Source organism: Phaethon lepturus, unplaced genomic scaffold (genome assembly GCF_000687285.1).
Source record: "Phaethon lepturus isolate BGI_N335 unplaced genomic scaffold, ASM68728v1 scaffold1461, whole genome shotgun sequence".
Lineage (NCBI taxonomy): Eukaryota > Metazoa > Chordata > Aves > Phaethontiformes > Phaethontidae > Phaethon > Phaethon lepturus.
Genome location: NW_010518263.1, coordinates 1 through 25,188, shown reverse-complemented (window position 1 = coordinate 25,188; position 25,188 = coordinate 1). Strand labels below are relative to the sequence as shown.

At 41.4% G+C, this 25,188-nt stretch overlaps 1 protein-coding gene across 1 annotated transcript; it reads right to left on the bottom strand.

The window, feature by feature from the left end:
• Positions 1-1,074: 1,074 nt before the first annotated feature.
• On the bottom strand, positions 1,075-8,656 carry KIAA1551 (KIAA1551 ortholog). Its single transcript, XM_010296635.1, has 3 exons — positions 3,265-8,656; positions 2,401-2,475; positions 1,075-1,217 (listed from the first exon to the last, which is right to left on the bottom strand). The coding sequence occupies exons 1-3, from the start codon at positions 8,654-8,656 to the stop codon at positions 1,075-1,077; spliced, it is 5,610 nt and encodes a 1,869-aa protein (XP_010294937.1).
• Between the last annotated feature and the right edge of the window lie 16,532 nt (positions 8,657-25,188).

Here is a 25,188-nt window from a genome sequence, read left to right as displayed (position 1 = left end):
AGCCTTCAAAAGTTTATTTCAAGTATAAAAATTGTTCAATGAAATATCTACAAAGTTTTTACTTTCAGTATAGAGGTTTAAACAGATAGAAAGAATCAAGTAACAAATTTCTGGAAAAATATGATTCAATTCAAAATTCAAAAAAATAATGGAAAGGCACTTAAACAAAAGATATCCAGCAACAAATATAACTCTTACGTCACAGTGAATGTGCAGTCAAACATTAGCTAACACTTTATAAACAAAGAAATTAATTACAGTCTGGTTAAAGTGAGCAACAAAGTCTTGAAAAAAGCAAATTCAAACTCCCTGCATTTCAACAATCGCACTTTTCTTTCAAGCGTAAAGAAAGCAGAGAGACACAAGAACAAGAGAAGACAAGTCTTCAGTCAACTATGAAGTTTACAGCACTGTGTTCAGATGAAGAACTCAAGAGTTCAACTTGTACAAATTCCACAAAAAGAAATGTAAGAAAACTGGGTAGCAGCATAAATACTTCATGGTATCCCCTGATCTGTGTGTTTGACTTGAGGGTTTTATATTTGTATTCCCAGTTTTAAAAAAAAACAGTTTCTACAAAAATAGAAAGCCTTGTTAGAAGCACAACAATCAGATGAGCGTAAGTAGAAAATAAAGGTGTAATGCTTGGGAATTCACTGCGATCCCTTTCCAGTAGGAATATTTTTCCACTGCCAGCAATGGAAAGTACTACAAGCAGAAGTTTTCCAGAACCAGAAAACAGACTATGACAATTTAAGTAAGTCTGAGTTGTTTTGGTCAAGATTCAACTAACTCCAGTATCATTTAAAAAAAAAGATTCAAATAACACAAAAAAACCCCAATATATTTGACAGTGGCATTTTCAGCACCAAAGCATATTTGTGCAATAAATACAGAATAAGATCTCAATCATTTACAAATATGAGGCAAATAGGGGGAAAAGTTGCCAGCACTCAAAAAAATTTATTTTTTTTTACAATTACTCAGAAGTATGAACTAAACAGGAAAAAGCATTTTAGTGTTGGCATTTTTTTCCCAGTGATACTGAGTAAGACCTATGACACAGGAGTGTTATCAAGGCTTTTGTATCTTTTTTTCCAGATACATTTTCCTGTAGGACTGAAACATCTCTTTTGAGTCTTTGATCGTAATGTGAAGAGCCTCACCACCTCCATCCAGGATCTGTATAGCTGTATCAAGTGGAATACTGTCCTCAGCTGAAAGATAGACAGAGAAGCAGGTTAAAGCAAAAGTCTAAGAGTCTCAAATGACCCAACTCCTTATGCACGTGGTACTTAAGGCCATCCACTGTCAAAAAAGATGCCACAAACTTCCTTCCTAAAGCACCAGGCACATTAGATTTAAATCAAACTCCAAAGCATCTTTAAGCAGCAAACGGTCATTTGAGTGTCTTCATAACAGAGATTTCTGAAGAATATTAGTGAATGAAAATATGCATTTAGGAAAGTAAGAAAAGAGACATTAGGAAAGGCTAAAAGAATGGCAGAGACCAGTAGCCAAGGACACATTCAACAGCAATAAAAGAGGTAAACATTGCAAAATGTGTTGCTTGCAACACCACAACACAGGTAACTTATCAGCAGAGGTCTTGCACTCCAGTGCAAGATAAGAAGAGGATGGCTACAAGTTACAGTGTGCTGAATGCACCATTTCACTTCCTGTTAGACCAGTAGGAAAACAAGACTATGGCTAGAAAGATACCTAAAGCAAAGAAACAAAGACAGTGGCGAGCAACCTCACCCAAGATTTACAAAGGATAGAACAACCAAGATCCTGAGATGAAAGATGACACTGTTGACTCCTAAAGGGTACAAAAGACCATCCAAAAAGGTATTTTCTGATCAAGAGAAACAAGGAAGATGTAGTAGTGGCATCACATTTCCTCTGTGTGTCATACAAGTAATCCTGTCCAGACTACGGGGACACACAGATCTCAGTATTTGTGAGCATGGGTGTGTATGCAGACAGCATCCACTTACCATGAAAGCCAAATAAAATTAAAAAATAATTTTCGTTTTTATAGTCTCACACTAGATTTTGTTATGTTACTTCCTACATTTTAAAGTAGGAAAGCGCTAGCTTGGTCTCCACCTACAGTTTAAAACTGTACTTGAATCTTGTCACCAGTGCTACCTCCAATTGAACTGCATACCCGTATGCAAGAAAATTCCAACAATCTCCAACAACATATCCTTATGGCAATAAAAATCTCCACAAATCTTTGAAACTCATATGCCTACTCTACAGTATCCATTTCATCAGCAAAGCTAGTAAAGAATAAATTAAAATACTTTATTAAGATTTGCCACTGTAAAGGAACACTTCAAGCAAAAGTATTTAACTTCTGTTTTAAAAACGGATAATCAGAAGTCATTTCACCTGTAGACAACTCTTCCAGCTTTTTTTGCTTCACTGGATCACATTTTAACCAATCTTCTTTTTTACTCTTGACACCTAAAGAGAAAATTTTAAAAAATATTTTTGAGGTTCCTATATCACAAATTTTGGTCTCTATTCAGCATCAAGTTTTAACACCTACACTAGCACATGCGAAAGGAAATTTCCTTTGGGTGTGAAAATGAATGAAAGGGCTGGTATGTATAACTTAAGATTTGGTTTTATTTGAAATCAAATATAGCATTCGACACAAATATGCTTTACAGTGTACCATATAAAATGACAAAAGATCGGGGACAGGGAAGGAGAGGATGAAAAAAGGCAGCTTAAAGCAAACATGGCAAAGGTTACGGAGACTGCATACAGGATGTCTGGCCCGAGCCATCGCTCTTCTGCAATGCCACAAAAGATCTCTCCCTCCGCTGTCTACCCAGCCAGATTTATACACAACTAGGTGAACACTGAATACAAATCAGATCACCTTTGGTAACTATGCCAAGGGAATCTGCTTTCTACAAACAAGCCAAGCTATCTTCTTAGACAGGTTAGAAAGCCTTCTAGTGAAGTTACTTGAAACTCCCATGCTCTAAACTACTCTAACTTTATTCTGTAAAACTTAAGGAAAAAGAATACAACATTAAATTGAAGGAAAAGTCTCATGTTCTTTTTCAGCTTAACACACAGCTAGTCTGTCAGAAAGCTAGCTAAGCTATTTCAACCTTCAGCTTCTAGAGTCACACGTTTTCACTGTCCATAGTTTTGTGTAACATGAATTTAAAAAGGAGTACATACTTTTTACTTGCAAAATAATTTACTTACAAATTAATAATTAAGACAACATCCTACCTGCCACAACAGCTTTCTCTCTTTCCAGGGAATTCTTTGCAGCTAAGCTTTCTTCATCAGTGGTTGGATTTCTGAACAGTATCTCTGGACACAGCTTAAATTCAAGTACTTCCAGTTTGCACGATTTCTCAGCTTCTGAGACAGAAGCATCCCTCTTCGCATCTGGGCTGTTTTGTGGCACTTTGGCCTTTCTGTGACAGACAGGTCTGACAGGTGATGTCTCTAATTTTGTCAGATAGATGCGCTCCTGTGCCATACGTTTAAATGCAACTCTGTTCAGGTAGTGTTTTTTTGGTTCCTTTTGAAGATGCAATTTTAATCTGTTATTTCTTCTATTTAAATATAGCAAGTTTTTATCAGGAAACACTTTCTCAGAGCACTTGTCTTTGTTTTGACCATCAAGACGTCTCTCTTTGCTAGAAAAGTAGTTTTTAGAGATGCTAGAAGGTCGAGCCCTTTTTCTCTGTAATTTAAGCACAGAGCGATCTGCTAATGAACTCTTTGGTTTCCAGCCATTTTCTCCATTCAATTTTTTAGCTTTGTCAGTATTTATCACACAGTTATGTGAAAGCTGCTTGGAATTCTTTGCTTCAGATTGTTTCAGTCTTTCCTCTTCCACCTTTGCTTTCTTAGAGTCCCTCTTCCCAATCATATTTTCCTTCCTCTTCCGTTTGTACGGCTGCTCCTGTGAAGGATGTGCTTTCACAGATTTCTGCTGAGAATATTTGTGGTTTCTTGACTTTAAGTCTACAGTGCCAATATTTGGGAACTTTACAGCATCAGCACGATACCTATTCAGCTTTTTATGTTTTATTTCTGCTGATAATTTGGCTTTTTCTTTGACGTTAATTCCCACATCTTGACCAAGTATCTCCTTTTGTTTCCTACAGTTCTGTTCTTCAGCCGAGTTCTCTTCATGAGCTTTAATTTTTTGTCCTTGATTGACTTCAGCATGCTTAATTTCAACCGTTTCTGACTTTGTAGATCTGTGAATGTCTGTTTTGGATTTCGTGGCCACACCTGTTTTGGTTTTATCTTTTGAAAAGGACTCCATTTTGAAAACTCTCTCTTTCTTCTTGGATGACATTGTCATGTTGTCTGCATCTGTATGACCAGCCTTCTCTGACAACTCTTCTGACACTGTCTGATGTTCTTTTTTGTCAGAATTAAGTTCTTTGCCTAACAATGGGGTTCCTCTGTCAATTTGCAACTCTTCCTTTGAGCTGCTCCTTTTAGATTTATCAACATCCTGGTTTTCAGAGGAATTAAGTGGTCCCACTTTTTCCTGTTGTGCTGTAAGCAGTTTGCAGTCATTATTCACCTTTAGCCTAGTTTTTTTGTTCATTACAGAGGTGTATTTGCAAATATCTTTTTTATTTTTGGTAATACTGTTTGGGATTTTTTCAGAAATCGGCAGGTTTCCTGCTGTACAGTTGTTCTTCATTACAGCATCAGATTTACTGTTGTTTTCTTGCCTCTCTACAGAACTAGTATTTTCAGCTTTTGAAAGCTGATCATCATTTTTCTCGGAACCAGACGTTACAAATTTACTGGGGCATTGTGACATTTTATGTGCTACAGATAGGCAACCCATTAAAGAACAATCTTTGGGGTTTTTTTCCCTGGGGTTAGATGTTTTTTGTGGGGTTTTTTCCTTCTCGCATAGACTCTGACTAGGCTGAATATTGCCTTCAAAGTTCTCCTTCTCAGCTGAAGCCTTTTCTGACTGTTGACTCTCTGCTCTCTTGCTGTCACTAGAGGAACACTGGTTGTGGTCAGGAAACAGTTCTTGCACCTGATCAGAGCTTAACACTGCAAATTTTATCTGATCTGCTGGGGTCTTCAAATGAGAATTCTTGTCACAAATTTGAGTCTCTTTCTGAGGTTGATCTTCCATCTGCTCAGCCACAGAATCATTTTGTACTGGTTCTTTTGTTAGCATATCAGCACCGTCAATGCCATACGGAAACTCTTTCACTAGTTCAGACAGCTGATTGTTTAGACATTTAGTAGGTTCTGCTCGAAGAAGGCTCATCTCTTTTTCTGTGCTATTTTTACTGGACATGTAATTTTGTTTACCCTTGTCTCTTGGAACAGTGAATGCATTTGCTTCAGCAGTTACGCTGATCGAGAAATCTAGTGAATGTTGAGCTAACTCCTGGTTTATACTAGCAAGAATTTCCAAGTCATTTTCAGGATGCTTGAAAGATGCATTGAATGACATTTTTTGTTCTGAGGTAGAAATTGTCTTAAGAGGATTGCCACTGCTTTCCTTCTCCAAATTTGTGATACCATCCAAAATCTTACCTGCTTTACTCATACAGCTTGATGATTCTTCCAACATCTTTTGCAGCAAGCTCTCTCTTTGGGGAGTTTTACTGCTCAGCTCATTTTTATACAAGTCCAGCCATTGCTCCTTTTGCTTTAGCTCAGATGCATTTCCTTCTAATAAGGTACCGTTTAATGTATGTGTCTCAGGGACTGACCTGAAGATACTTGCTATTTGTGGATTATAAAACGTATCACCTTCAACAAGAGAACATACACTAGAAATACAAAACATCTGCTCTTCCAACACAGCTGTGGATGTAACTCCTGTCTCTAACACAGCTTGCTTGTCTTTTTGGTCTCTTACACCTTGAAAGGTTTGACTAGAAAAATTTATGCCCAATTCTGGGAGAAAAGGCTTGTTTTGTAACCCAAGCTGCAGATTTTCTCTGGCATCTTGTGCAGATCGACTAACTTTTCTTTGGCTTTCATCACACGAATCATTTGCACTCACACCGTTTTTTCCTGTTCTGTTTCCATCAGCTAATTTGGTCTGTTGCAAAGGTGAATCCACTTTCGGTACCAGAACACAATCACTGGGTGATGACCGAACAGTTTCTATTGTTCCTTTATTGGTATTTACCACATTTAAACAATTTTTTCCCTCTTCTTGCAAGCTACGTGTGCTTCCCGAGTCAGTCACTGGAGAGGTTTTGCCTGCAGATGTTGGACATTTCTCTGCCTGCTCACTCTGTGTTCTCTGTTCAGAAAGTACTAAAGGAGAGACAACTGCAACTTGGAGTTCAAAACTTTTTATCAAATTGCAACTCAACGTATCGAGTTTTTGCCCTACAGAAGCAGTTACAGGCAAAATTGCTTCATCTGTACTGACCAGAACATTCTTTGCTTCTCTATCTTCTGTGTTTTGGTTGTAAGGTGCAATCTGATTTGCTGTGGAGCTTTCATTTGACTGGCTATTTTGCCCACTTACAGATTCTGACGGATGCTTTCTCCACAAGCCCAGACATGCAGTTAGCTCTTCCACAGAGTAACTACAATTGGTCTGTTTAAAAGAGGTATTTTCAGCACATGGCATTTTTTTCTGAGCTACATCTCTCCGGAATTTAGCTTCACCAGATTTGGCTGTTTCTGATACAGGAGAGTTTGTGTGAACCATAAATGCCTGCTCACCGTTCACACTTTCTACATTCTTCTCACTAGTGTTTTTTAGTAAGCTTCCAGCCGAGACAGATGTATCTACCAGTGGTTTTTCACTACACAGGAGACTAGTCAGTATTTTATCAGCAGTAGCACCCGCTGTCTTCTCTTTCAATATATTTGTGCTGCTCAATACAAACTGAAGAAATGATGAGTTCTCGGGGTAGGCTGGCACATTCTTTGATGCAATTTTAATAGAGCTATCCACTTGACTAAAACATGAAGCATTGTCCGAGGATGTCACCGTTTTTTGAGAAGAGGTCGAAGCATATGCATCCTTTTGTTCCAAGATGGGAGTGCTCTCAGGATTATTTAATTGAGATGGGAGTTTGCTCTGAGAGGGAATAGGAGCGGAGCTTGATAAAAGGCCTCCCTGCTCCACCTGAGGGTTACTTTGAGTCACCTCTAATCCTCTGTTACCAGCACTGGCTATGTTTTTGTCCTTTCCTTCTTCAGGTGAAGACTTAAGTATTGGACCCTCTGTCCTCACTGTTTCAGATAGGGAAGGTGGTACATTTTGGTTGGGCACCCAATGAAGACAATTAGCAAAAGCAGCTTGGTAACTTGGAGGATGTGGGGGAGTACTTTTGTCATGTTCTGAAGCTGATAAGAGTTTTCTTCTATAATGATGCATCCTTTCCAGCAGGACACATTTTTTTTTAATAGTGAGCAGCCTTTGAGCTTCCCAAGCTAGTCTGTCCTTAGCAATTGTTCTTTCATCTGCTGATGCTGGAGAAATTTGAGAATTAACAGGTTCATTCATTACACTACTAGCCTGGCTTTCTTGAACTGAAGCAGGATCACTCAGTAGCTTTGAAGCAGACACCGAAGAAAGAGCTTCCATTTCTTGCACAATATCATACAGTTCTTTGGAAATGCCAGGCGATGGCACAGACATTTCATTAAAAGGCTGATTTGCTGTCACATTTCCATTTGAATTACAGACATTCCTAGCTGACTGACTGACTTCTCCACATTGCTGCTTCTGACAGTGTTGCTGAACAGTGTTAAAACTAGAAGCATTTTTTTGATCTGATGGCTGCCTCTGTTGGCTAAGGGTGTATCCATTAGGCACGTTTTGAACTGCCTGTGGTACACCTGTTGAAGGTGGTGCTGCAGCTCTTGAATCACAGTTAGAAGGAAACAAAGATGGTCCAGAACATCTGCTAGGAGCTTCTGATCCCATCTGACTTGGTCGATATTGTAGCAGCTGTACATTTGCTGCAGTATTTTGATTTAGTGAGTGTAAAACTTTCAACTGAGCATTGGGATGATGTATTTGGTTTTGGACATGTTGCCCAGATGTACCAGGAGACATAGAATTTTTCTGGGAATTAATGTTACTTTGATGTAACATTGTAGTTCTCATAGAATTATGCTGCGGTATTTGTGGCCGCACAGTGTAACTGTTTGTGGTGACATACTGAGGTTCCCGAAGTACATTCCTCGCATTATTTCCAGCATTTATTTGAGAAGACAGGGGAGGTAACTTTCTAAGGGAATTAATGTAGGCATTAGAGTTTGGCCAAGAAGTCTGAGTCATCTCTGCCCGCAAACGTGATGTCTGATTGGGAGGTTTTGGAGCTATTGGTGGTACGCAGGATGGTGGACGTCGATCAACTGAGTATTTCGAGATAAAAAAATCATTACCAGCTACAGATACTCCTGGTAAGGCCTGATCCGAAGTTTTCAATCCTTCAGCATTTACAACAGGGAAGGCAACATTGTTAATTGGCAGATACACCATTTGGTTATTTCCAGCATAAGTGCATGCATTTTTAGAGGAACAGGCATTTGTCCGAGGAAAAGCATGTGCATTAGAAAGCAACTGAGTGTAACATGCTGCTTCACTTTGCAGGTTCTTCTTTGCATCAGCATTCTGCAGTCGCCTTACATTCCAGTCCATTTTTTCTTGATTTCTTTTTCTTCAGCCAAAAAACAAAATGCTACCAAAAAAAAAAAAAAAAAAAAAAAATCAAACCTCAAACCGTAATCTTTCAATCAAAACCTATTTTACTTACGAAGTGATTTAGAATGCTTTATGAACAGAACTGTTAAATTTAAATTGCTAGATAGAAGAGCAACTCCACTGGCACATCCCATGGACATCAATGTTGTCAATGTCAAGTTGCATAAATTATTGCCCAGAACACAGTTAAGGTACAAAAAGACAGAGTAGCAACTACGAATTCTATTGGCTGTCTAATGCATAACAAAATCCTCTCATTATTCTGCTAATTCTACTATCATTCAACTTTTTAATTTAAGGATAGATTGCTACATTCACTTTCTCATCCAAAAACAATGGATAAAATCAACGTATTTGTATAACATGACACAATAAGCAATGCTTAACAGTTGAGCATAAGAAGCACCTGTAGAATATAATACAGGTCAGAGTTTTCAGACAAAAAGACTCAATCAACTTCAGTTATACCTTCAAATACAACAAAAGAAAGGAGACAATGCGTTTGTGTTCAGTAAAAATCTTTCATAATAATGTGGCCCAGTTGTTTTTATTTTACATGTCATTTGCTCGTGCATAAAAAGTGGTATTTGGCAGAAAGCACCTGTCTTACAAAGAACATTTGAGAAGTTCAGTATCAGTACAAGACTCTGAAAGACAAAGAGAAGATTATTCCTCACACATGCCTGCTTTACTCCTTCACTTCCTACTTTCTCACCTTGACCACAAGCCTCAGAAATCATCAACAACTACTACACTGCCAATTTTTCACTGAAGGCGCATAGGAAGGGAATAAAGAGACACCCTCATCGAACACAGGAGTAACAGCACAGCTCTTCAACAAATCTATCATGTGACTAAAAGGCCTACACCTAGTTTTAAGCATGTGTCTGGCCTCTGTCTTATGTAATGTCCCCAAATCACTCTATGGAGCATTCACTGCACACAGAGATTTGAGGGGAATTTGGGCCTTCCATATAAAGACCAGTATGGGTTTCTATTATAGAGGAAAAGAAACAATACATCCAAACAGCAGAAGGCTACATTTCATTCAGATTTCTAATAGCTTTAATCTACACAAAACATCTAAATTAATTTCTGATAGGAAAGATCTAATTTTTTATTGGCAATGTTTGTTATTGATTACTTCTTCTGAGAGGCTCTCCTCTAGGAAAATATGTACAGAGGAAAATAACTGAAGCCTAGAACACAGAATAAATTGCTACAGGCTTGTGATCTATTGGATTGGGTAAGACATTCCGGCAAAGATTTAATACTTCATTCACTGAACACTATAACTTAACGTTAAAGCCTGTACATCTGCACACTGGAGCAGGAAAACACCTCAACAGGGAAAACATAGGAAGAGTATGAGACTCAGCGATGTTGTGTCAGACTCACGAGAGGCAAACCAACAAACTGTACAAACAGTAACAGTTGACTCCTAGAGGGTACAGAAAGCACACCCAAAACCAGTTCACCGTCACCAGTCAAGAGGATAGTAGGATATGGAGTAAGACTCATGAGGTTACATCTCTTGTCCTACACATTGCTGGAAGATAAATTTAACATAAATGCAGCAGGAAGCTGCAGAACCGTGGTGTGGGAACTGCTGTGCCAAGACTGGACAGTAACGGAACAGCCAACCCCAAGCAAACATTCACCATTTCTGCAGAGAGCAGCTTGGCAGTAACCAAACTACTAATTTAGTATTAATGTATTTAGCATTTTGGTTAAATGGTAAAGGCAACAAGAGAGCAGCTAAAACAGCTGCATGATGATCATATAAGGTAAACCACTCACCTGTCAATCAGTTTCTATGATTCACCAGGGAACATGGACAACCAGTTCAAATGGAGTGTGCAACTGCAGAAGGCCACAGGTTGCTGAAATTAAAAAGTATAAAAAGACAGTTCACCAACTGTGGGCTAAGACCAGCAGCAGAGGATCGCAACATTGGATCCCCCACCACCTGAAAAATCAACAGAGGCAAACATCCTCCTCCAGGCTATGTCAACACACAAGGATAGGTGTTCCTGGAGCCCCCATGCCATAAGTATGGTCTCTTAAGTGCCAGTACAAGGATCTTGTGGATCGTAACAGGCTGGGAGAACTTATTCTGGGGCTGCTCCTATCGTCAGTCCCTCAAGAATGTGCTGGATAACAATACCTGTAAGGTCAGAATGCAAGCGCGCATTCTGTGTATGTGTGCATGCCAAAGACTAGTTTATCTGGGGAGCATCTGCCCAAAATTGATCAAGTCAAAAGGCACGATGGTCATCAACCACCAATTGATGGTGTTGAAGAGGAATACAATCACCACCCGGATTAAACAGTAACTGGAGAAGGTCAAAGACACTTTTGAAACAAAAAAGGATTCAACAGAAGTATAAAGGAAGTGTGAAATTCTTAACAAAACACTTTACAGTGGAAACAGCAGTAATTAAGACCTGTGTGACACCGCCCAAAGTCACCCTGTCAACATCACAACCTCTACCTGTGCCAGACAGCGAGCATCCTTTCCATCACACACTCTAAGCAGCCCAGCCTGTATCCAGCTAGAGGACTGACAGTGCAGCGTTCAACAAGTAGGGACCCACATCTCAGCTGTGTACATGCAAACTCATGGGATGCCTCCTCACCACCATGGGGATCAGCAGGTTATAGGGAACAGCAAATGCTTACATAAAGCTGGAGCAACTCCCATCTCCCACAGTGTGTGCAAGAAGAGGGCTTCTGCTTGTAGCCCACACGTCGGGGTTACAAGCTGGAGAGAGAGGGATGCGTGTCACAGAAGAGAGAGATTAGAACTTTCTGAGAAAAAAGAAGGGTGTTTAGAAACAGCGGGTGCTTCCAGAAACTACAGATGCTTAACATTTTTAGTGCCACATTTGTGATTTGTTTGTTATAGTACCAATTTTCCTTCTGAAGATATAGTTGAGTGACTGCCAGTTAATTACATGTTCTTAATAAACTGATTCAATCTTGAATAAACTACATGAACAGAATAGTTCTCTACTACAGTTTACCATAACTGTACATTATTGTATTTGTGCAATTTTTTTTTTTTTCCCCTCAATTGTACGCTATAGCGCTCGGGCTATTAAAAAAAAACACTGTAATGCTTACATAGTCATGGTATCTATCTTCCGCTAGGTAACACTGCTATACATTTGCTCCTGCTAACAGACTGACCTTAAGCATGATTAGTGGAAGTAAAAATTATTTACCTGGAGATTAGTGACATCAGTAACCCAAAAGTACCATGAGGAAGTGACCAGCAACAGGAGATTAAAAGAATGATAACAAACAAGGAGTATTTGATCTGGTGACCCATGTAACACTGGGACCAGGAGATTAGTAATATAAATTCAGCACATCAAAGCCAACTCTGTGGAACATCCTTTGATCACTCTGGAAAAGTGACCTCACTGCTTTTCAAAAGCATTGTAGGTTACTTCAACCAGGTCCACTGAAGGAAGCTAGAATTGTAGCCTGATTTAACTGTGGTCTGCAAAACCTTGTACTTATCAGTGTGACAGCCAACATAGGGCTGGCCTCCCCACAGGTACCTATCAGGATAGGTCCAGGGGAGCTCAGCTCCTCTGGTGCAACTGTAGCAGGGCTTGTGGTAGCTTGACCTCAGCCAGCAGCCAAGCACTGATGCAGCCACTTGCTCATGCCCAAGCAGAACAGGGGAGAAAAGCGGAAGAACAAAACACGAGAAAACTCAAAGAGACTTTAACAGGTAAAGGACAGGGTAGCAGGGGAGTGGAAACAAGCAACACAAAGGAAATCATTCCCCACCTCCCACAAGCAGAACAATGCCCATCTGGTCTCTGAGCAACAGCCACTTTAGAAGCCAAAGCCCTCTTCTTCCTCCATCTGTTGTTATTGATAAGCATGAGATTATACTGTATGGAATATCCCCTTTTGCCAACCTGGGTCACCTGTCCTGGCTGTGTCCCCTCCCAGCCTCTTGGTACTGGTGAGGTACCAATACTGTTTTAGCCACAGATCCAAAACCCAGCACCATACAGCTGGTGTGAAGAAGATTAACTCCATCCCAGCCACACTCAGTACAGGGCTGCCAACAGCACTGAACTGTAAAGCTCATGGCTGATATGCTTTATTTAGAACTACTGTTTTATTAGTTTTAGATAACAGATACTTGAATTAAGGGCTCATCTTTTTCCCTGGCATAAACCACTTCCATGCTAATCAAACGTCACAGTACCCTGTGATGAAATGCAGCATGCTGAAGGCATTAAAGGTATCGACTGCTACAAACAGATCCTTGTGCTCCAGCACCATGGCTGCCCTGGGACAAGGTGGTGGAGAAAGGCAGACAGCACTGATGCTGTCCTACATCAATCTCCCCATGCCACACAAGTATAAATACATTAATCAGGGACATTAAATAGTCACAGGATGGAGGGATACCATCTGAATTTCAGAATCAGAAGCCCTGGACCCTCCTTTAAGGTCTGGAATCCAACTACAAACTCCAGTGGAAAATACAGACTCTTTCAGGCATCACTAGCATATCCTCAAAGATAAAGGCCCCGAGACAACTGAGGGCCCCTGACTGTTCCCTGGGCCAGTCCCACAGACTTGGAATGAAACACAGGTAGGCTGGTTATCAATCATGCTTTAGAGATGGGCCCTGTGCCAGACTGGTACCTGAAGCAAATGGAAGATTCTAGGGGGCAAATCAGCAGGAGTTAACACAATCAAAAAGATTAATGAAACCAGATCTGGTGGTCATGAAGATGAAGAAGTAGTTGTACTTAAGCAGTAAACCATGAAGACTTAGCTGTTCCTGCACTCTTGAAAAATGAACTGTCATGAGGTCAGCAGAATCCACGGTAACAGGGCTAAAGGCAGCAGGGGGAGATTGCGACCACCAACTCAACTGCGGGGCTACGCACATTACCCCCCCACTCCCTCTAGCATACACACCAATTTGAATGTGTAGCCAGTAATAGGCAATGTGGTAATTACTAGCCAATGAAAGTTAAGTTTGGTGGGTTCTCTATCATTTTCGCTGCTTATGTAACAGGGCAAATATGTGGTGATTCCTCAGTGCGGTTGTGCTAGCTTTATGGAATACCACCTAGCACCCGTATCTGCACAAATACGCTGTAAATAAAACACCTCTACTCTGTGTGTATACTGATGTGTTGCACACCGCATATACGATCCCACTCTTGGGACAACACATGCAACACATCACCTCTCCTGTCCTGCATGACCACCATAACAGATGGAATACAAAGTCATGGACTAAGTGAACTCAAAGGACATTCTGTAGAATTTTATAGGAGCAGTCCTAAACTAAGGGAATGATATCTGTCTATTATATCAAAGGATGGCAAGTGGAGCAGTGAGTAATGAGAATGGATAGTTTGGTACCTCAGCACGACATAAATTGTATGGCATAAGGGGCAGAGAATGTGCTGGTTTGGCTGGGATGGAGTTAATTTTCTTCACAGTAGCTAGTGCAGAGGTATGTTTTGGATTTGTGCTGGAAACAGTATTGATAATACAGGGATGTCTTCATTATGGCTGAACAGTGCTCACACACAGCCAAGGCTTTTTCTGCTTCTCACACTGCCCTGCCAGCAAGTAGGCTGGGGTGTGCAAGAAGCTGGGAGGGGACACAGTTGGGACAGCTGACCCCAACAGACCAAAGGGATATTCCATACCATATGGTGTCATGCTCAGCAATAAAAAGCTGTGGAAAGAAGAAAGAATGGGAGTGCATGGTGTTTGTCTTCCCAAGTAACCATTATGCATGGAGCCCTGCTTTCCTGGAGATGGCTGAATATGTGCCTGCCCATGGGCAATAGCGAATTAATTTCCTGACTTGCTTTGCTTATGTGTGCGGCTTTTGCTTTACCTGTTAAACTGTCTTTATCTCAACCCACAAGTTTTCTCACTTTTACTCTTCTGATTCTCCCCCCACATCCCACCAAGGACAGAAGGGAGTGAGCAAGTGGCTGTGTGGTGCTTAGTTGCCAGCTGGGGTTAAACCACAACAACCCCTGATCTAGGATGGGGCTCGTATGTGAAGGGAATTCCCCTGGGGGAGTCCAGCCTTTCTCAGCACACTCTGATGAATAAGCTGAGACAGTACTCATCTATATCAGCAACAGCTGTGTATGTTTATGATCTTGACTGGTCACCAACAGCAACTAGAGCTTTGAATTTGATATTACATCCAGCTGCAGTTTTGTTAGTTTTGACTTTGTGTTTACTGCTTATAATAATTCTGTGTATCAAAGTTGGGCTAATAATTAAACAAATTATGTTAATCAAACATGCAAAACACATTGATTCTGTATGTGCAATGGTATATAATTAGCATTAATTGTAACACTTAAGCTAAGTAACTCAAATAGCTGTATCCTTACCACTGATCTGCAATATGCCACGTATTTATGGCATAGAGGTAGTATGAGTAACCATACTACCACTCCACGAGTCAATAAAGCAAATTGACTGTAGTCACAGGGTTGAGTGTGATGGGTGCACTTGACTCCTTGATCAAACTAGTAATAGTTTGGTTCAGGCTCCCGAGGAAGTGAAGGCCTAGGCCATGACCAGGTCAAGAATTTCCCTAGTTCCAACTTGTTCTTTGAAAACCCACATAGGAGCAGGGTGACATGGTGAGCTTTGATGCATATGAGCTGGGAAACCGGAACACTGATCATGCGATTAACACATGAATAGCAGGTGGTTCTTCCAAGAATAATTTGTCACAGAACAAATGAACTTGTGGGTGCAAGGAGTCTCATGCTTACCTTTTCCATCGCGTGTAATTTGACTACAAGCCAACCACTTTATTCCACAAATATGACAGCCTGAGGGAGCCTTTAGTGAGCTCTCCCTGCTAAGCAGCCGGCTGCACAGTGGTGATCTCCCCCTAAGTTGGGACACCCCTTGAGGTTACTCCTCAAGGTTGAGAGACACCCTCCCAACTGCAGATCTTTGGCAAGTGACCAATATTGTGCATAACTTTGTATCATAGGGCATTAAGATTTTGTATTTTTTTTTAATTATTATATCCTCTGTACAGTAAGTAGTAGATTGAACCTTGCCATCAGACTTTCTTAAGCCTGACTTTTACATCAACATCTTACTTCAATAAAACCACTTTTGCTGTTACCTTTGGCGGTGGTTCTTTAAGAGGTCTAAATCTTCTCTACAACTAGTATAACTGAGGCACTCACAATAGTTATAAAATATTCTTATTCATTACTAAAAGCTTCCTTTAATTGGACCAAAACTCTAAATATCAAACATATATATTTCAATGCCAGCCACTCTGATTTCAATTGTTTTCCCACCTCTCCAGGGTATGTAGTTCAGCAAACACAAGCTTCTAAGAACTGAAAGGACAAAAGTTCAGCTGCAGACCAGCACAACTTTGCTCCCCCATTTCTGTTTCTGGACTTCTAGCAGCCAGTCTCAGTTAACCAAAAGCATTTAAAATTAATTCAGCAGGTTTGACATATGGTATCATAGAAAGATTACAGCAGCTTGGCAGACCTGCACTTGTGGTACAAGAAGGCCTGAATCAACCAAACATATGCCCAAAGGAAAGTACATACACACCAAGAATTCTCATCTTCCTCAGTTTGTAACTGTATTTTAGATGTCACAGTAGCACCAGCACACAGGCATTTTCTTGCCATAAGGATTCTTAGCACTTACGTAGGAGATAATTTTTTTAAAATTACCTATATCTCAGATGGACAATCAATCACAAGGTAGTTACAGTAGCTTTAAGCATATGAAGAATAGTCACTTCTTTGTAGATTCCCATTACACCATTTCCAACAGTGTACTTCCCACTTTCACCTATTGGCTTTGATGTCCTAATGCCATCTGCTGCTACAGATGAACATTACAAAAATGGTTATTGGATGAGCCTGTTTTAGTTTTATGCCCATGAACTTCATGTTGAATCAGGCTCTTCCTCGCAGCCTTGTGTTCTTAGCATTTCCTCCTCCAACCACCAGGACTTTTAGTATGACTTTATTCAGTATTATAGAACAGTATTTCTGAGTCAATTTGTTAGCAGGGTTTTTTTGTTTGGGGATTATTATTTTTTTAAGTGAACACACTTCATTCCCAAAGTCCTCAGGGCCCAAATCTAGCACAGTTGGAAGAGTGCTGAGAACAAACAGGACCTTTTCAGAACAGATGAAGAAACAGGACAGAGATTTTTCAGTTCAAGCAACAGCCATTAAAACAAAACTCATCAAAATTACCCTCTTCAAATTACCTCATTAGCATAGCCCCAGTGTTTGTTGAGGGATGCCATAAGTGACCACCTCCAGCAGCTCTGTGGCCTGGTGGTTCCTCCTGCCCTGAGGCTGGAGCCCAGCCTGGAGACCCAGGTGCCTCCATTGCAGGCCCATGGATGGACACAGCTGCTGCTGCTTTCCTGTTCGCAGGTTCAACCAGTAGCAAGGCTGAGCACACATCCCAGAGACACACATAGGACACTGACAATGACAAGGTGCTGCCTGCAACAGCACCTACATGTATGACTCACATAAAACAGAAGTATGGACAGACAAGTCCCTTTTTTCCTCTTTGGCTGGTCAGGATTGAATGTCTCTCTAAAACCCACGCACCCCCACAAGCACACACACATTCACGGATCCCTCAAGTACTGGTACCGCCACTACCCCCTAGGCATTCTTACCCACTTCAAAGGTTCTCCCACTTGCTGGCTGGGCCAGCTTGATACTCGTTAGCAAACAGATGCACACACACACTTGTTTCATACACACTCCACACTCACAGATCCCCCTAAATACTAGCATGGACCCTCCACCCATCTGATATCCCTACCTCAACCCAGGGCCTCCTACCCACCAGCTAGTCCACCTTGAAGTCTGCTAGCAAATTACACAGGCAAACCCCCCAGCTCCATTGGGGAAGATATGCCCCATGCACCCTCACCAGCAGCCAGCATCAGGCACACGGGCTGTGACCCACAGTCCCACTCCAGCCCCTCACTGACTCAGCACTGAGTGCTGTGCCCCTCACTGACTCCAACTGCTGGCACCACAGGCCAGGGGTACCTACATCCCCAGTCTGACCCCAGTTACTGGCACCAAATCCACTCACATCTGTCCCCTCAGTAGCTGGCACTCCAGACAAAGCCTGTGGGACCTGTGGAGACACTCACTAGAGCTACGGTCCTTCCAACTACTGACACAGACACCCTCTCCCTCCAGTTGCTGGCCTGAGGGTGCCTACACCTCCAGTCTGGCTCCACTTGCTGGCCCAGTGATCAACTCACACTGGTGTCCTCAGTAGCTGGCACCTAGTCCTTGCAGCATTCACACACTAGATAGAGAGTCAGACTACGCACAGAGATAGTTAAGAGAAGACTTAAGAAGATAGGACTGGCTGCAGGGATCAGGCACAGGGCTCAGTCAGACAGACCTCCTGACCAGCAATGGTTTACACACGACTGGCCTCTTTTACACCCTCTTCTGTCTGTTCCCTCTCTGCATAGTTCAACCATCCTCTCCTCCCACCCACACCTTGGACTCCCAGGTTTGCACTCTAATCAGTTTTAAAGTTTAGGTTTGCCTACAGTTTCTCAATGGCCCATCAATTAGCAAGACTGACAAGGTTTGTTTCTTCGGTCTCCTTCACATTTGCCCGTCAGGTTTGTCTCTCTAAGTCTTGTTAATTGCTTCCCCCTTTTCCATTTGACATTCCATTTGACAAGGTCCCTGATCAGATAATCCTGCTGAAATAAACACTCCCATGTCCCACACACTCTTACCAATTAGCGTAGCTGAGCTTTGCTTCTTGTTATTGTTATTATCTCCCAGTATTGTTTGTCTGTCGGATTTGTGTCTCTGTACATTTCATTTGTTCCTTCCCCCTTAGTGTCTCCTTTTGCACTGAAAAGGTCCTTGAGCAGATAACCTTAATGAAGCAGATGCTCTCACCTTCTACATATCCTTACACTCAACACATTCCTCAATTTTATTGCTGGAAACAGTGTCCTGGAAATGGTGCTCCTTCACTACCAAAACAGGCGATTCTTTTAACTCTTGGTCTGCTATTGCTTCTGCTGCTTTCTCACACATTTCCATTGCTAAGTCAGTCAAGGTAATTCTAATATTTATGTTACAAAACTCGATTTATGTTTCAATAGGTATGTTTGAGGCAGGGCTGCAGGACTATTAAAAACATAAGGAATGCTTAGGGAAAGGATTAGATGTGGGGAAACAGGGGGTGTCTAAGAAGAACTAGAGAGGGAAATATGTCAACTGTATGACATTTAATAAGGCCAAGTGCCAGGTCCTGCACTTAGGTGACAACAACCCCATGCAACGCGACAGGCTTGGGGAAGAGTGGCTGAAGAGCTGCCTGGCAGAAAAGGACCTGGGGTTGCTGGTTGACAGCCGGCTGAACATGAGCCGGCAGTGTGCGGCCAACAGCGTCCTGGCCTGTATCAGGAATAGTGTGGCCAGCAGGAGTAGGGAAGTCATTGTATCCCTGTACTCAGCACTGGTGAGGCCGCAGCTTGAATCCTGTGTTCACTTTTGGGCCCCTCACTACAAGAAGGACACTGAGGTGCTGGAGCGTGTCCAAAGAAGGGCAAGGAAGCTGGTGAGGGGTCTGGAGAAAAGTCTTATGAGAAGCAGCTGAGGGAACTGGGGTTGTTCAGTCTGGAGAAGAGGAGGCTGAGGGGAGACCTTATCACTCTCTGCAACTACCCGAAAGGGGGTTGTGGTGAAATGGGTGTGGGTCTCTTCTCCCAAGTAACTAGTGATAGGACGAGAGGAAACTGCCTCAAGTTGCGCCAGGGGAGGTATAGATTGGATATTAGGAAAAATTTCTTCACGGAGAGGGTGGTCAAGCATTGGAACAGGCTGCCCAGGGAGGTGGTAGAGTCACCATCTCTGGAAGTATTCAAAAAACGTGTGGATGTGGCGCTTCAGGACATGGTTTAGGGGACATGGTGGCATTGGGTTAATGGTTGGACTTGATGATCTTGAAGGTCCTTTCCAACCTTAGTGATTCTGTGAAATAGAGGAAGAATAAAAGGGGCTGGTCACATGTAAGCAAGGCCCCATTGGGAGCAGGGGCTCATAGGTCTAAGGGCAGTAGCTAAAGAGACCAAGGAGTCAGCACCTAGGAAAGAGGCCACTAGGCTTGGAGGTCTCAGTGACAGCAACTGGAGAGATGGACATGCAAGGGAAGTCTGGGTGCTAGCAACTGGAAAAGCTGCAGGTCACAGGTTTACATGTCAGCAACTGGAGACACCAAGGGATGTGCAAGAGCTCCAAGGGCCAGTAACTAAAGGGCCTTCAGTGTGTTTATATTTTCCCATAGTGGATTTATGCCAATGTGTGTGGGAGTGTAAGTTTAATTTCAAGCTGAACTAGCCAGAGCAGGAGGAAAACCCAAGATACTTAACCAACAACAGACCAGTATCAGAGTATATGACCCAATGCTCCTGTACTCATGTTGTTACCAAAAAGTTGGGGAAAGAACTCCTTAACACCAATGGAGTATTAAAGAGCAGGCATTCTTTATTCGGCACCAGGTGCATGGGTGATCCTTCCGCCTAACATGCACACCAATTCATAAGAGGCATGCATTTTTATACACGTCATGATTCACATATTCATTATATTTCCTGAAAAAAGTAGTCATATGTTGATTAGTTCCCAGAAGTCATTTACATTATTTCCCTCCCTTTTGCACTTATTCCACACTGTCTTGGGGGTGGGTGTGTCCCTCATGTGGTCTCTGGTGCTTGTGGGCCCCAAAGGAATTGTTCTCTTTATCTCTTGTTCAGGCATCAGCAACTTTAATGGCATCAACAACCTTGATTGCAGCAGTTAGCATGTCCCCCTCCTAAGCACATACTTACATTATCAACAACTTTGTGACAATGTGTCACCTTTGCACACAAAACTGGTCAATCAAATCACTAACTGTTAAAAATCTTGGTCAATTTTCTCCAGTTTATACTGAATATAAGATTTACAAAAGACAACGGCTGATAACTTTCATGGGTGCCTTACACTACCCATACCTCTGCACACTACACTACCTGTAACTGTTTAATATCCTTCAGATTGCACTAAAACTGCGTTTCTTGCAGGAGGCAGTTAACAACTTGAGAAATCACAATTATATAATTCAATTTTAAAACTTATTCAGAGATAGTACAAAAACCAAAAAACAAAGGAAAAGCATTCCATGGCACTTGGCAATGGATTTTATCCACAGTCCTACAGCTATAGGATCGCACCCAACAACACTGCCACAAGAGTGACAGGAATCGCAGTCATAGCCAGAAGCGCGTCAGGGAAGGAGCCACTCTTCTCATCAGGAATGAGATCACACAGATAAACACCCAGCCACATATCAAAATCGGAAGTGCTAGATGCAGAAAAAACTGAATTTGTCATAAGCAGCATCTAAACCAAGCTCTAAGAGATTATTCTGAAAGATAAAAAGTTAATTTTCTGCAAGCACCATGGACTCCAGGCATTTGCAAGAGCTACACTTCACAAGGAGTTTTAATATTCTAGTTTTCCACAATACCAAGCAACATACCAACATCAGCAAAAAACATGTCAGTGTTCAGAACAAAACATAATCTTAAAGATTGTATTTGATTACTTGCTGGTATCAACCACGCATTTATTGCTTGCGCTCCTCTGCGGAAAAATTATGTTCACTTTTGACTAATAGCCGTAAGCATGAGAAAGCAATTCTTAACAGAAAATCAGAAGATTTGCAGGAAAAAAAGGCATTAGCAACAGGATTCGGATTCATCACACAAATTAACATCTCCTAATTTTCTATTCAGAAACCTACAGATGAAAGCTTTTCTAATACCAGTATCAGACTCCTCTATATGGCAACATCCTTGCCTCTGTAGTAATTAATTGAAATATACACCTACAAGTATACATCTGTAGCTCATGCTTTTTAGTTGTACTGCTGTGATGGAAGAGGTCAGCTAGTGATAAAGCAGAGTCCAAAGATGCTCTTTCTTGGATGGAATGACGCTTTTTAGAAGATACCCACACCTCTACGCTACAGCTGCAGATTCCTGCTTTATGGAAACACTTTATGGAAACCACTGAAATGCAGAGCACCCATGAAATGCACTTCAATCTCTGAAATCTGAAGACTTTCCAAGTTTCCTCCAAGTTTTAAGGCACATTCAAAGAACTGTCTTACATCTTCACTCGTATTGCTCTCAAATCATTCAAGACCTAATGACTCATAACTGGAGAAAAGTTTGCAATCTATGTACAGAATACTGCCTGAAGTGCAAATTAAGTTAATTGAATTTCAGTTACAGAGAGTAACAGTAATCTCTTTCACCAGCACATATTAGAAGAGCTCTTTGGCATATCTGCATTTTATAGAGACCATTTATGCCAGCAATAAGGCATATTACTGGCTTCAAGATCACAGGAGTGCTTTTAAAAAAACTATAGCCACGATAATGCCTTTCTTCTCTGTTGATCTCTGAAGTTTCCTGTATACTGTAAGTTATGTTATCAACGCTTCCACTCATTAAATTATCTTCCCTGCAATTCCTCCAAGTATAAAATCCTACAGCTTTTTTAGTTTACATTTTCACTGCCCTTCACAGTTTTGAAACTGTTGAGAACTTACAACTCTCATGTGTATCAGAAACAAATAATAGTCAGAAAGATCCTAGTAGTGTCTAGCAATCAAATGCGGGAAAAGGCAAAAATCCATTTGCTGTCAGCAATGGGAAGGTATTAAGAGTCCTTTGAAAAACTGTGGCTATACAGTATCAAGTATAGCTTTGAAATACTTTGAGTGGCAAGCTCAGGTTGAGAAGTTTACATTTTTCCCAACCTCACTTTCTTCCCCATTTCTACATCTCCAATTGCACCAATGCTGCTACTAGTGATGCTATAGGATGAAATAGACTATAGATAATAAAATAGTTTCTGTATTTTCAAATTTTTTTTGAAAAAAGTAAGCTCACTTACTTCAGCAATCTTGCTAGTGCGTCCCTTCAGACAGATGTGTAGCACCCACTGGAACAGCAGGAGCTCCTTACTGGTCTTTCCTCCTAGAAGGGACAATAGTCATTATGCTGTAAGTGCTACTTTTACCAAAGTAGCAATGGCCTGTACCAACAATTTCACTGTACAGTCTCCAACGTCCATAATGTGTGTTTTCACCGTTTTTCCTCATCCTTTTTTATTTCTTTCCTTTCCTCCTCTTAAGAGTCATCAGCTGGCTCTACAGTTTCTCACAAGCCCTCATAGTCAGGCTTAGCAAAGCATGAGCTGCTCTAAGAATTAAGATAGCTGAATGACACCTTGTTGGCATTCTACTCCCTTTACTCTTTCTGTGCTGCCTTCAGCCTTCCCTCCAGATTCCTTTTAAATCGGGGTGGAAAGTGTTGATCTCCCTCCTGTGCCCACTTGTTGATTATTAGTCATCAACAAAGAGAAGAAAGGCTCAAACTAACAGGTTAATTATTGCATTGATTAGGACCAGGAGAGACCACAAACACTGTGACAAAGTCACATATCTCCAACCCACTGATAATGTTGCTTATGGTCACAGCAAATGAAACTACGCAAGCTCAGCACATACAGGATTTAAGTAACCACTTCCCTTGTTTGCAACCCACAGCCAGAAGTCAATCCATCAGAGGTGACTAAGGGAATACAACAGGCCCCTTTTGAACATTTGTCCTCACCAAATAAAAGAGCTGGGAAACATTGTTTTGTGTAATTTTTAGAAACAGATATAAAAAAATATTCTACTATCAAAACATGTTTGCCTGAAGACAACACATAAGTCAACAACCTGCTGTTTTTTAAAAAGCCAGTATTTGAAGGACAGCCTCCTACAGATCAGAGTATTTTACTGATATACAATTATTTTTGTTGAAGAGTGGTAGGAAGGGGGAGGAGCAAAAAAGCATCTGTGCTTTAAGTAGAAAACAGAATCGAAATGACAAAATAAAAGTTCTTCTAAAAACCTGGCAGACCATTGAACTGGAGAAACAGTTTTAGCTACTATTAAGCAGGAAACCATAACAGCCCATAACAGACTTGATATGAAGCGTGCCGTAATGCTTTTTTTTTCTGCCAAAACATCAGACAATATACTGTTTCCTAAAAAAAAAAAAAAATACCAGTTAAGTTTGAACCACAAAGAGTACTCCATCCTTTAGCTCTGAAGTGCCACCCAACTCGCTGCTGTGAGCCGCGCAGAGACAGTGAACTAACAGTTCCTGATGAACACCTTCAGAACTACCTGAGCACATGGGCTAAGGCTTGGCTTTGAGACTCAGGGGAACTTTTATACCAGCGGCAGAGCTACCAAGAGTAAAGGATTTAATTTTGTGGACAGTAATATAAAAATGATCATTAACACAAGTCTGCTTTTTCTGCCAGGAATGTCTATCTACATGCTTTGGGACACTGGCTGGTTAATTCAAGGAAATTAAGAGCCCAGTTAGGAGCTGTTGATATTAGTGACAAGTTTTACTCTCATCATTCCCAGATGCAAGAGCTAGAAAATATTTACCAGGAGTCACGATGAACTGGCTTTGTTTTGTTCTATTTTTAAGTCATCCCAGGAGGCTAGTTAAGAGCAGGGAAAAGCCCAACATTACCACAGAGCTACTAGAAAGAGTTGAGTCAACCTCATAACAACTTCTAGGAAAACAACGTCCAGCATTCCTACAGGCTTCTGAAACTTCCCAGTGCTGGGAAAGCTTACTCACGTTCTAGCTGATGCCTCTAGTTTTCACCAAGAGCACATGAAGCACATTTCCCAGAGTATATGAAAAAAAGATATGAAGACAGAAAGATAAAGAAATATTGGTGGGGTACTTGGGGTACAAACTCAGACAACCCAAAGCAGAAATAGTAACCTATACCTCTTTAAAACTTTTTTTTTAATCTTTAGTTATATAAACAGGTTTGTCAGTTCAACCACAACACTCGACTGCAGGTGTCCCTCTTATACGGCTCCTTACCGCATACCTTGTGATGCCTACCTGAAAGGCTGAAGCAAAAAAATCACTGGCAAACACCCAACTTCCATCTCAGAGCTTAAGCACAGAGGTCTGGAAAGACCTGGTCTCCCCCACGCTGCGAGCCCACACCCCTGAAAGCTATTCCTTGTTGGGTTTTTTGTTTGTTGGTTGTTTTTTTAAATAACATCTTTCAGTCCTACCGCCCTGGATTGCCATACCCTATAGAGAAAGACAGTATGTAGGCTTCCGCCGAAGGTGATCGGGGCGGGGGATGTTTCTGGAAGCAGAGTTGGGCCGAAAAGCGCGCCTGCAGCTCGCATTGTGCTCGCTCAGCCACTCGCTGGACGCTTAATTGATGGTAACTGGTTATGCGAGACGAGCTGCTAACTACCTGCCTGACCCGCTCCACGCCGGGTGCCCC